The 13,105-nt window shown below is 41.8% G+C and overlaps 1 protein-coding gene across 1 annotated transcript in view; it reads right to left on the bottom strand.

The window, feature by feature from the left end:
• MYOM2 (myomesin 2) overlaps window positions 1-13,105 on the bottom strand; it is a 108,774-nt gene that overhangs the window by 65,982 nt on the left and 29,687 nt on the right. The window contains exons 7-11 of the mRNA XM_006260944.3: window positions 10,660-10,748; window positions 10,526-10,576; window positions 10,054-10,218; window positions 3,880-4,041; window positions 603-744 (exon numbers count right to left, since the gene is read on the bottom strand). Of these exons, the coding sequence (XP_006261006.1) occupies window positions 603-744; window positions 3,880-4,041; window positions 10,054-10,218; window positions 10,526-10,576; window positions 10,660-10,748 (609 nt within the window). The remainder of the gene's footprint in view (window positions 1-602; window positions 745-3,879; window positions 4,042-10,053; window positions 10,219-10,525; window positions 10,577-10,659; window positions 10,749-13,105) is intronic.

Below are 13,105 nucleotides of genomic sequence, written 5' to 3'. Positions count from 1 at the left end.
AAGCAATGTAGGCTAATAGTTGCTCACTCACCACCCACTGGTGAGGCACTGAATTAGAGTCTACCTCATGCAGTTAACTTACTTATCGGTCTTCTTCAAATCCTAGTATAAATTACAGTGGCATACAAAACTGATGTAAATTACTTTAGTGCAAATGTGTTCTCTCACCAGACCCTTGGATACATTTGTAAGAAGCAAGCAATGCAGAAGGGGAAAGCTAAAATGTAGATTCGAGTTGCCTCTACTGAGCAGAACCCAGGCCAAAATTCAGATCCAACAGAAAGAAGCTATAATGATGGTTTAAACTGCCCACTTAGTCTTCTCTAGTTTGGATTAGCTCTTGCCCCAGGCTAGCAAACCCTGCTACAAGGGATCATGATAGATTAGGGGACATGGCTTGAACCCTTCTATATTCCAAACGATTGCCAACCCCTTTAATGGTTCCTGGAGAATTATAACAGTCCTGAGCCTCCTCTAGATTGTTCATGGACTAAACTGTCCCCAAACAGTCCAAATATTTGGGTGGAAGGTATAAAAATTGTGATTTGTTTCAGTACATACATTTTTTGCAGACAAAGAATAAATTGCAAATGCACACCCACCTATCAACAAAATATCCAAAGACTGAACTCTCCTCAACTGTATTTGGTGGTTTCCAGGTAACAATGACATAATCTCTGTTAGCATCATGGCACTTAACATCCATTGGAGCTCCTGGTGCCCCCATGATTAATGCATCCGCATCTATACCAGAAAAAATAAGTATATTGGATCTGAGTAGGATGCTTTCCAGACTCAGCAGCTACAACACAGCAAAAGTAAAGTATAGTCACTGTCTAATTCACCAGTATGGTATTCCCACTCTATGTCAGTCAGATTCTAGTGTTTTCAGTGTGGCTAAACCACATTAAACTGAAATAACATACTTGTGAGTAATGATTGATAGGCTTAAAAACTTTTCTGGTTTATCTTTCTGATGATAGAGATGTGAGAGAGGCCCCTGGAAGGCATGAAATTAAAGGTTCTATGGGATCTAATGCACAATCCCTACAATGCAATGCACAATGCCACAAGTGTATGCAGGAGGCATGATTATGGGATCCAGCATCAGTTCCCATCATGACATACTGCTGGTGCAGAGGAAGCTGGGTATCCTGATACCTACAGCTGGAATCTCTAATCAGCTGATCTGCAGCATGAGGGTTTACCATGTGCCTCCACAACTGATTCCTGCTTCCAACTGCAGGATCACATGGTGTGCCTCCACTGCTGAGAGCCTGGATCAGCTGATTGGCATTCCAGATCACTAGGGTGCAGTGGGTTGCTTGATTCCAGCTGCTCCCTGATGGTTGGGAGCCCCAATCTGCCACTGCTCCCAGCCAAGGAGGCATATCAGAGTCAAAGTCTCCAATACTTCCCTGAGGCTGGGAGTGGCTCCTGATCACTTCTCCTCACCTTAGGGATGCATCAGAGCTCTTGACTCCAATATGCCCCCTCAGCTGGGAGTGTCAATCAGCTGATCCGCACTCTCAGCTTCAGAAGCACAGGGCTCCTATGCACTTTGGAGGTTGAGAGCCACAATTAGCCTGGCCATACATTCAATTAATAGCATGATAGGAACCAGTTATAAATTTATTACAGATTTTGTGTAATAATTTTGTGGTTTATTCCTTGTATCACTCCATTAAGTGCATTAATGTATGGCTAGATAACTACACATGATTAACTGCTTAATCATTTCTTAAGCATAACATGTGCCAGGAACTGTACACACCAAAAATCCATAGACTTCCAATGAGAGGTGAAAGCTTAACAACCTTATTTGATTTTGAAGCCCAGTAAAAAGCTTGATCTCAGTTATTCGCATGTCAAAAAGTGGGACTTAATGAAAAACAACATGGTTCCGGGAAAAAATTAGCTTGGTCTATAGAGTTATGAACTTCTCTACTTTTCTAAGATTATTTCTTAATTGAGATGCTAATAATCCTAATTAATGTCCTTAATTAAGATACCCATATGCAGACAGGGGAGCGTTGATGTTGAAGAACCCAGAACTCCAGAAAAAGACTATTAATAGAGGAAGTTCTCACCCTGCCAGAAAAGGCTTATACATATACTGCACATGGCCTGCATTTATCTCTTCTTGGTTTCTCTTGATTGTTAAGAGAAACAATCACCAAACATAAGCCTCATCTTAAGATTGCTCCTAAAATATGGCTGTTCCCTGAATGTCTTCAGCACAGCACAGTGATTAAAAGAAAATCCACCAGCTAGCACAAGTCATTGCTAATCATACTGTGTCTATGCAGGAGTCCAGTTCCTGCTAAAGTAACACCACAGAGAAGTGCCGAAGAGTCTTATACTACTTTACCCTAATGCAAAGGCAAGAGCATTAAAAGGAGATTTTAGGATTGGGATCCAGCATGATTGGCTAGGGTTTTGTCTGAGGAAATGAACTAGAAACAAAGCCATAGCAGTTTGTCTGCACAAGATCTACAGCCCACCATAGTGGCCATGTCTACTCAACCCCCTGCTATGCTATGACAGTTTGAAAGAAAACTGTGAGGAAGACTTCATGTAAGCTGTGGTATGCCTTTAAACTGAACTCACCAGATCAGCATGTATGAATTAGCTCCATTGACTTCAGTGGCATTATACCAAGTTTTAGTCAATGAGGATTGGGCCTGAAGTGCTTAAGAGACTCAAAATGCTTCACAGCAAAAATTGCACTCATTTTTAAAAACAAAAGAGATAGAGAGGCAGGTTATACCCACAGATGCGCGTGGGAGCTCGCACTCACATCAGTAGTTGTGATCAGTGACAAATTTTTACCTTTATTCTATTTTAATGTCTTCATCTCCTTTTTCTTTGTCTCTCTCATGAAATGTGTATTTTTTGACTAATCAATATTTCTTTTCCCTTTTTCCCACAGCTGTTACCCATAGGACTAGACTGTGATTGCCGCTGAGGAAGGTGCACAGATGACAGTAGACAAAGAACCTTTTTTTTCTCCTTCCTCACTACCCCCTGTGCAAGGGTCAATCATAACTCAAAGATTTATATAGCCTGTCCTTGCCTAGTTGTGATTAAAGCAAAAGTCATGACAAAGAGGAGGGACTAAATGCAGGCATGTTCAAGGACCTCTCAGTAAGATGAGCTGGCCACCACAGCAAGCCATGTCCACTCAAGAAGAGGGCAGACTGCACAAGGACAGGCTCCCTAGCTTTTTGGGAAAGAGCATCTTTCAGAAAAAATGACTGCTGAAGCACCCCCTAGAATAATGTGTCTGTTTTGGCCCTGATATAGACCAGTGGACTAAATTAGACATTTTTATAATGCCATTATATAGTTTTATTCGCAGTTCCTTCACTATAGAATCCTAGAGAAGTAAGCCTGGAAGGGACCTTCAGAGTTCATCTAATCCAACCCCCCACTCCACCAAAGGCAGGATCATCTCTACCCATTCTATACAAAACCATTGTCTAACCTATTAGTAGAACAGCATATCCAACACAACCACAAAGCATAACAACCAAACCTGACACAGGTAAAGTAGGGGGACAACTGCAGCCAGTGTTCTGCTGCTGCAGGGTCGTTAAAATACTCTTGAGAGATTCAAGGAAGAGGGCCACAACCCTGCTACAGATGAAGGCAAAAAACCCAATCTGACCATGAGCTAAAATTCATCCCAGACCCCAAATGCAGCAATTGGTCTGACTCTGAAGGGAGGGGCAAGACCCTCTAGCCGGGAACCTCCAGATTTAAGTCGCAGCAGAAGCACTGGCACACCCCAATCAAAATCCCCATTATGTTGCTAAGTGAATTCTTTATCCTATTGCATTTGCTAAGTTGTTTTCAAATGAAGAATAAAGACCATACCTCTGACAAACAGGAATGCTCTATGTTCATTCACCCCTCCTTTTGTAACCATACGCAGGGTATATAAACCTTCATCATCCTTGTTCAGATGGGTGAAAGACAGTGCTGCCTGGCCTTCTCCAAAGAACAGATTTGTCCACTTGGATTCTTTTATTAGGACATCTAGGATGGAATAGCAAAAGGGCTTGTTTCAATAATCTAGCAAATAGAAATCTTCATCCTAGCATACTTTTGTGCTCATCAGGCCTGCCATTTCTGCAGCTTTGCTCAGCATGATGGTGCTTTAATGCTCTGGAAATCCCATCTACAAGGTCTTCACTGTGTCCCACCAAATTCATTTAATCAATTAATATTAAATGAGTGTACACTTTTGCTCTGTTATAATGTACCTACTACAGAAATAGGAATGATTTCCCTTTAACCTCATTTTAACACACTGACAAGGAAGGAATTTTAATCCACATTTTGAAACAATGCTATGAAAACCAACAATACACAGTTGTGATTGCAATATGTAACTTCTTTCCATTTTTATATACTTTTCTGCCTATTCAGGTCAAGTGTCAGATTAGTCAAACTTATCTTTCTTCAAGTGTAAAGACAAGATTTCAGTTTAATCTGAAGCCTGCTATAAATATACACCAAATTTTAAATCCTCTAGACATGCCTGCTGAGCAGTGAATCAAATTAAATTTGAATTTTTCACAGGTGAGAGGTGGTGACCCATGATTAATGTTAATTAATCTGATTGACTAGTGAAATTGGAGCAAAGGAATGAGCAGAATATTTTATGCTGGTCAAGGGAGTTCCTTTCTATCCCTTTTTTAAAATAATTGATTAGAATACTGAATTGATTAGAATTCTGATTGTTAACTCCTTGAGTTCTCTTCTATACAAACCTATTATAATTAATGCAGCAGCTTTACATTCAAATTTGTCTGAGGGCTTTGCATATTTATTATCATGATCAGGGTTCCTGGTTTTCTCTGATAAAAAAAATCCCCAATTTTTGGGTTAACAATAGTAACCCAAAATCCACATTTTTCCATGATTAAATTGAAACGCCACTAATGCATAGATTTATATATATAATGGTGTTTCATTTTGATCATGGAAAAATGTGGATTTTGGGTTACTTTTCGTAGGCCAAAAAAATTGGGGATTTTTTTTTTTATCAGAGAAAACCAGGATCCCTGATTATGATGCTCAAATAAACTTTGAAGCAGATGTGCCAAAAGTTGCAGATTAGTCATTTCGGCCAATTAATATACTTATAACTACACAAGTGAACTAGAAATGGGGCGGGGGTAGTGTGTTACATCTTTAAATGTCAAAGGCTACAGTCATGCTCCCATTTGCTTGGTCTTTATCCATGAATCATTCACTTGAAGGTATCCAGTGGACCAACTTCAACAGGAGGCATGGAGAGTACCCTAACCCCTATTTAGCCCATAGTTTAGTAACCAAGGCAAAGTAACTTTCCTGGGGAGATCTATAAATTCAAATCCGTCCCACCAGAGATAAGTCAGAAAGCTGTATTCTCGGCCTATTTCAAAAGTGTTCTTACCACTGTGCTATTACCACCGTGTTTCATATTAAGTTTCATATGAGAAGGTTATTAGGCATACTATGGCCTTGCCTAAGGAGTTAGATGGAGTTTATGTCCATCCCAGCCTTCATTTGGATTGCAACTTAGTTTAGGCAGGAATGATGTAGGAATATGTGCTAACCCAAATCTAGGTGCCTTGGGATTTTTTCACATCAAGTGGAGGCCTTCATGAATCCATGCAAATAAGAGGTTTTGTAGCTACTGACCTGAGTCAATTTGGACCATTCTTTATTTCTTAGGCACTTAAATTCCATCTAATTCCTATTTAGAAACCTTAGAAGTTGACTAGGATCTGACCCACAAGTTCTCTCGACTCTGTAAGATTTCTCCAGACACCAATATAAAGCTATAAACAGGCATTGTTTTTGTCATGGAATCAGGTGTCCCATAATATTTTCCAGCAGAACTGCTCCAATTGATTGGAAGGTACAGATGTTGCCCAGAACTATTGTCCCACAGCATCAGTCCCCTGCGGCTCCCAGGGATTCAGATCCAACAAGACAATGCTGTTGGGTGCCTGGCCCTAATCCAAGGTGCATGTCTACAAGCACAAAGCAGGGAACTGCATGGAGTTCCCTTGCTCTACAGCATGAAAGGTACACCCTAGAATTGCCTACCCAGGATAGCTGGAGAAAGTGGGCAGCCCTAGGCTGCAGGGATTGCACCAGGATCAAATAGACCATCTGCCACAATACAGTGCTACAAACTATTAATAGGAATCACCATGCTCACATTTTGGGGCATTTGGGGCATGACAAGGACATCTGTTCAACCATATTTTGTGCTGCAATATTTTTTTTCTGGCATGACAACGGTGACGTCTGTTTGCAGCCTAAGTGAATGCACAATATTTCACAATTTAGGTTCCTAATTAAAGGAAAACCTCTGAAACCAGCTGAGCTAATATCCAAACTGGTCATAGATGTACACTCTTAAATTATTATTCCAGTATGTTTCCTTGAGCATCTTAATTTGGTTAAAAGTGAGTCAGAACTTCTAAATTGTCAGAAACTTAAAACTATTTGAAAAGATTTGATTGAGATGATTTACATATTTACAGTTTACAGTTTGCTGGTTAGCAGCTAGTCTGAGTCTTATTAATTTTGAATATGTAATTTTCTTGTGTATAATTAATAGAAGTAAACTACAGAGATCTATCTCCAGTCTTTAGTGATTTATCATTTGAATAATGAAATAAAGAAATAAGGAAATGCATATTTAAATATCAACACAGAATTTCATGACTTGTCTGAAAAAGAACTTAAAAAAATTGTTATACATTATTAGATATTGCTAGGTCCATTATTAACCTTCCTGACATCCAAATTCATGAGGTGGCCCTGGTTATAAAAATATCTGTGATATTTGTTCTAAAAATATCTGTGATATTTACATCTGTGGGATGTAAAATACACAGAAATAATATATATCACATGAATTCTTACCATATTTGAATGAAATTCTACCCATAACTTGTACATGGGCATCTAAAACTCTGAGAAGAATAGACTAGGCCATATCCCTTTCCTCAATGTTTCCTACCGGATATCTTTACTATCTTCCCAGTAAGCGTGCTGGTTTTTGTAGATCCTTTCTTAGACACCTAACTTCTCCCATGGAATGAACAGTGACTTACTAGCCAAGGTGCTAATTTAGAGCTGTGGACTGGAGTACATAACTAACCACCCTACATCCTTTAATGGATTTATCTCTTCACAAAACCACTTGGTTGTGACTTGTTTGTTTGAATATATGAGCATCTGGTTTTTGTGCCCATGGCCAGGGACAGACATTCAAAAAGCCGGAGCCTGAATTGATTCAATCTTTGCACGTTAGTCTAACCTGTCTAGATTGAACCAATTTGCAAGTGAATAGACATTCAGGAAATGCAGGCACATATCTGCAGTGGCTCAGGCCAGGTGCCAGGGGGTGCTAGAGCAGGCCTTGGTTGCAGGGAAGCTGTGCTGGGGGGGGGCCGTACCCTGGAGTGAACTGGCCAAGGAGGGATTTAATTCCCCCCCTCCCTGTCCCACCAGCATGGACCTGAGCCAGGGTCCACCAGATGTTCCCCACTCACTGCTGCAGCAGCAGGGCTGGGGTAGAGCCAAACACTGGCTGACATGGCCCTCTGAGACAGAGGGGGCAGGGAATGGATTATTCTCCCCCTACCCTTACTGCCCCAAGGGAACCACAGCTGGGGTCTGCCTGCCCTGACTACCATTTCCACTGCTCACTCCCTGTGTGGGGTGAGCTGCAGGAGAAGCCCCACCTGCCTCCTCCACCAGATGCTGGAAGGAGCGGGGAATAACTCCCCTCCCTGCCCCCTCACCTGCAGGGCCCTTCCAGCTGGCCCCTCCCCAGGCTCCCAACCCTACTGCTGGAGCAATGAGAGGGCAGGGACCTGACAGGGCAGCAGCCCTTGTCCCGGTGTCCAGGGAGCGCAAGCTCTTCCTGGCAGGAGGGCCGCAAGTGAGTAGTCAAAGCTGCCATGGACTGTGCAGGGCATGTGGTGGCACTGGGGCTCAAAGGGGACCATAGCCCCCAAGCTCTTCCCAGTGCTGCCACCACCAATCTGCAGCAGCTCTGCCTGCCCCCCAGTGCACCCCCATCCCCACTGGCAGCACAGCCCCGCCACTGGGAAGTGGCTCACAGTCCTCAAACACCAGGACAGGGGCTGCTGCCCCATAAGGGCCCTGCCCACTTGCCACTCGAGCAGCAGGGTCAGCAGCCAAGGGAGAGGCCAGTCAGCAGGCCCCTTAGGTGAGGAGGCAAGGAGGGGGGTTATTCCCCCTCCTGCTGGTGTCTGGCAAATGGGGAAGGAGGGGCTTATCCTGCTGCTCCTTCCATGCAGGGAGCAAGCAGTGGAGGTGGCAGTTGGGATGGGCAGACCCTGGCTGCATTCCCCAGAGGCAGTGGGGGTAGAGGGAGGAATAACACCCCTGTGTGACCTCTCTGCCTCAAGGGGGCATACCGGCTGGCGTTTAGCAGTGCTCTGCCACTGCAACAATGAGGGGGAGTGCCCAGCACACTCCTTCTTGGATCTATGCCAGTGGGACAGAGAGGGGAGAATTAAATCCCCTCCTTGGCCAGTTCGCTCCAAGCCACTGCAGTGGTTGGCCACAACCCCACCACTGGAGCAGGCAGCAGAGAAATGCAGGTCTGCACTGATGGCACAGAGGAGGAGGAGGGGTGGAATAAACCTCTTCCCTGCCCCCTTCCAAGGGGGCCAGCATCTGGCCAGGCCCCCACCCCTGCCTGTCCCTGCTCCGACTAGGGAGCAGGAGGGCAGGGCCACCCTGCTCCACTGGAGGAGAGAGCACAGCCCAGTGTGCATGCTGGGATGCTAGGGGACTCTGGTTTAACTTAAGCCAGGAAGGGGTCTGGGATAGAAGTTGCATAACCTGCTTTGTGCTCAATCAGTTAAGTCTGATACATCATTCAACCAGGTTTATCTCAAACTGGTTTCAGCCATTTTGAAACTGGCTTAATGTGCACTGAACTTATGTTCTGTTACAGGTTTAAACCACTTTCTGATCACTTTAACCAGTTTATGTGTAACTTCTGTCCCTAGTCCATGTGTGTCCTAAGCTTTGTGAGAAGAAGGCAAGTCAAAGATAACTGCAGATGAGTTCCAGGCAATGTCCCTATTAGTTGCATAACTAGGATGGCATCAGCCCAGGGGCAATGCGTAGAGGGTGCACATGGGTGCACGCGCATGCCCTGAGCATGGCACTGCACCCCCTGCAAAAAGGTGTTGCCTATACTGTTGGTGTTGCCTGCAGGCAGTCACCACTCACCACCCCACCACCAACACTGCCGGAGGCATCTGCGAGCAGTCCACGATTGCCTCTGGCCACCACCAACACTGCCGGCAGTGCCTGTGGGTGATTGCCAACCCCTGGTTGCTGCTCACCACCCTTCCCCTCCTCCCCTCGACATTGCCAGCGGCATCTGCAGGAGCTCCCCGCTTACCACCGCCATGCTTCCACTGCCACCACACTCCCAGCGGTGGCCAGCAGCAATCGTGGAGCGCCTGCAGATGCCAGGGGCATGTGCTGTTCATGCACCAACTTAAAAGGGGAGCCAGTACTCCACAAACCTTCTCCACACTTCCTCTCCCACTCTCTTTTCAAGGCACCAAAGTTGCCAATTAAAACTCTGATCTCCAAATTCTATGTAGCTATGTAGAAGAAATGGTGATGGAAGGGAACAAAGATCTAGCAATAAGGAACTTATTAGGGCAGTCTGTAAACCTTAGGGTTGAACCTAAGTTCAAACAGTCTCTTTTAACTTCTATTAAAATCTGCCTGTGTCTTAAGCCTACCTGTCTTGGCATGAGTTTCTTACATTTTAGCATTCTAATTTGCAAAGCAGTCACTCCAGTAAAGTGAGACTTCAATGGAAAATCTCTCCTGGGTGGGATAATTAAAGAAGGTAAAAAGTTCTTTCAGGAGCATACATTCTGAAACCTACCCACAGATTTAAGGAGGAAGCTAAATGCATCTGAACAATCTGAAACTAATTTAAATGGATGCATGTTAATTACTGCATGAAAACCAGCTTACCATCTCTGTACCAATCAGCCCGAGGTCGAAGCCTAGTCAGCTCAGGAGTTATCAGCATGGAACATTTGAGGGTAAGAGTTTCTCCTTCCATCCCAAAAGTGACACCAAACTTCTCCAAAAATTGAACATCAATGTGAGTGAAGCAAACATCAAGCGGGAAGGGCACTGAACATGGAGAAATCATAAGACACTTTGAGACTAGTAAATTGTACTTGGTACAAGCAGATTATCTTCCAAAAAGCTTCAGCATGTGGAATGGATTACTAGCATATAGGACTGAACAATGCATGCAACTGGAAGGTTAAATGTATCCGTATATCTTACTTTGTGACTTCTGAAAATTTAGAAAGTAAAGTCAGAAGCAAGATGTACTGTTTTAAAAAATAATGTTACTGGGGCTACTGATTGGATAAAGTATCTACACTTTTTTCTCAAAAAAAAAAAAAAGAAGAAAAAAGGAGATGATGCTTACAATTGAAAGGTGATATGCCAGCAGGGAGTGGCTCTTCTTCCCCTCTGAACCCTACAAAACATAGACAATTAAGGTCCATATAAGAAAAGTACAATGTCTATTTTCCTTTTTCCTAAGTGTGACACCGGACTTACTTCTCACAATCACAGCAGCATTTGTCGATGCCTGCCCATGGATATTTGTTGCAACTGCAGTATAAGTAGCAGTATCATCAAAACTGGCTCTAATGGGGAAAAGAGGAAAAATAAATTACAATATTTACAATTGTAAATGCAAATAATGATATATATTATGAATCAAGAGGTTCAAATCATAAACAAAGTGAACCAGATTCCTTGCTAAGGTCACACAGACCAAAGGAGGGAAGTCGGGGAGCTCAGTGTGCCTCCATCCTGGGTCTAGAACAGGTTTAAGCATCATGAAAGGTTCATTAACTTGTGCAATAGAGAGTCATTCATCAGATAGGAATAACTGAAGTATATAATACACTGCCCAGTCTCCTTTCTGCCCCTCCCAAGGCTTCTGCATCATGCATTGTAAGAAAAAGGAATAGGAGACAAAGGAGAGGCATAAGAAACAGCAGGCCTTGTATGCTCTGATGTCTTTCTCTAGGGTTATCCTTGGTAGGTAGCTACAGAAAGGTTTTGTTGCCTTTATACCACTTGAAGACAGTGGAGCAGCCTGGGGAATATGGTCATCATACAATGGCTACAGATTTTGATTTAATTTGATTTAAATGTTTTTCCTTCTTTTTAATGTAAAAATAGAAGCTAATTAAGGAAGGTGTAATCAATTTTAAAAAACTCATTTTTAGTGCTTCACAGAGCCTGCTGGTGGAATAATTTGTTTTCCACAGTTGCCTTTGATATGGTACTATCATATCATATCTACATACCAGCCAAGATATGATTTCCAGTGTAAATGCCTGCATCCCCATTATTTTCTCCACAAGGGTCAATCAGAAGTAAGGCTACCAAACCCACTGGTGTTACACATGTAAAAGTGAAGTAAGGAAAAAAGAAAATACCTTCTAGTCTTTTTTGGATATGACTTGGGGTACTTTAAATTAAATTTTATATACAAATGCATGGCACATATTTATTAGTTAAAATATTTTGGATGAAACTGTTACAAAAATAGACATTTCATGATACCAGAATGTTTTACAAATTTACTTCAGCTTTTTTTTCTGGAAAAAAAAAACAAAAACAAAATGATTTTTGGGAAGTTTGGAAAATTAGAAAGTTTCATTTTTGACATTCTCAACATAAAACACTTTGATTCCAAAGATTTCAAAAGTTACTTCAACTTCAGTTTTTTTAAGTATCTTAATAAAATACTCAAACCCAAAGCAAAATATTTTATTTGACCCAATATAAAAATTTCCCTCAGTTTTCCTATGGATCAAACACTTAGAAAAAATACTTGTGTCAATTTTTTTTCATGGTTTTATTTTTTAGAGTTGACATCAAATTGAAAAAATCAGGCAATTAATGTGTGCAATTGGCTCTTGCTTCTCTGTACTTCACACTCATTTGCCTGAGGTCTTGACTTTGAGTGTCCAATGAAAAGTGCAATGTTCAGTGTGCATGCATTCAGTTCTCTTTCAGAAGACTGACTCAGTAACATTCTGAAAACTGTCAGGTGAAACATGAACATATGGCCCCCAGTGACTTCTAAAAGATTCCAGACAATGGATGTGAAAGCACAGAGCAGACACAAAAATGTTTGATGCAAACTACTTCACACGGTTGCAGACTTCATGTAATGCAGCATGTGTCACTGAAGTGACAGTAATGTTTTTCATCCATGGTGTATACTCTGGCCTGTCCGTGCTACAAAGTATGCTGCCCGTGGCACTTTATTTCAGAAATTCACCTCCTGTTAATGGTAAACATGCCCTAATGAAAGAGTCTAGATTCTACATTAGTATAAATGTACAGGGCTTATTGCACCGCCTAGAGGCAGTTTTTGAATGATGCATTTTACAAAAGAAAGTATCAAAATGCTGAACATATCATATAAGTAAATATCAAAGAAAAAAATGAAAGGTAAATTGTGAAATTAGCTTGTGTTATCACAAAAGCCAAAGATAGAGCCTAAAAGACAAAATTACCTTTGAGTGACTATGAAAGTTGCAACCTTGAAAATAAAGCAACTTTCAATTAAGGTTATGTAATTACAGTTGATGTTCTTTTAATTAATTTTCAGAGAATACACCACTAATAGATCCTAAATCTCTCTACATTTTTTCAGGTCCATTGTTAAGGTATCCAAACTTTGGACATGAGTGCTGATAAGCATATGATGTTTCTTTGTGTTACCTTTTCAAACAAGGAAAAAAGGCAATTAAAAATCTGTGACACTCCTTAAATTGTTGTCTGATTTCAAAATGTTTGTAAAGTTTTAGTAATGGAAAAGTTGTCCTATCAAGTCAGTGTTCTACAGGAAAGAAGGCAAAAAGATGCTTACTTGAAAATCTAGTGATCATATTTTGAATTTATTCAAAAGGAATCTTCCCCAAATCAGAAAATCTAAGAAACTTTATAAAATATTGAAGTGCAAATTCAATGAGTGAAC

This window comes from Alligator mississippiensis, chromosome 1, assembly GCF_030867095.1.
Source record: "Alligator mississippiensis isolate rAllMis1 chromosome 1, rAllMis1, whole genome shotgun sequence".
Taxonomy (NCBI): domain Eukaryota; kingdom Metazoa; phylum Chordata; order Crocodylia; family Alligatoridae; genus Alligator; species Alligator mississippiensis.
This window is presented reverse-complemented; position numbering and strand designations above follow the sequence as displayed.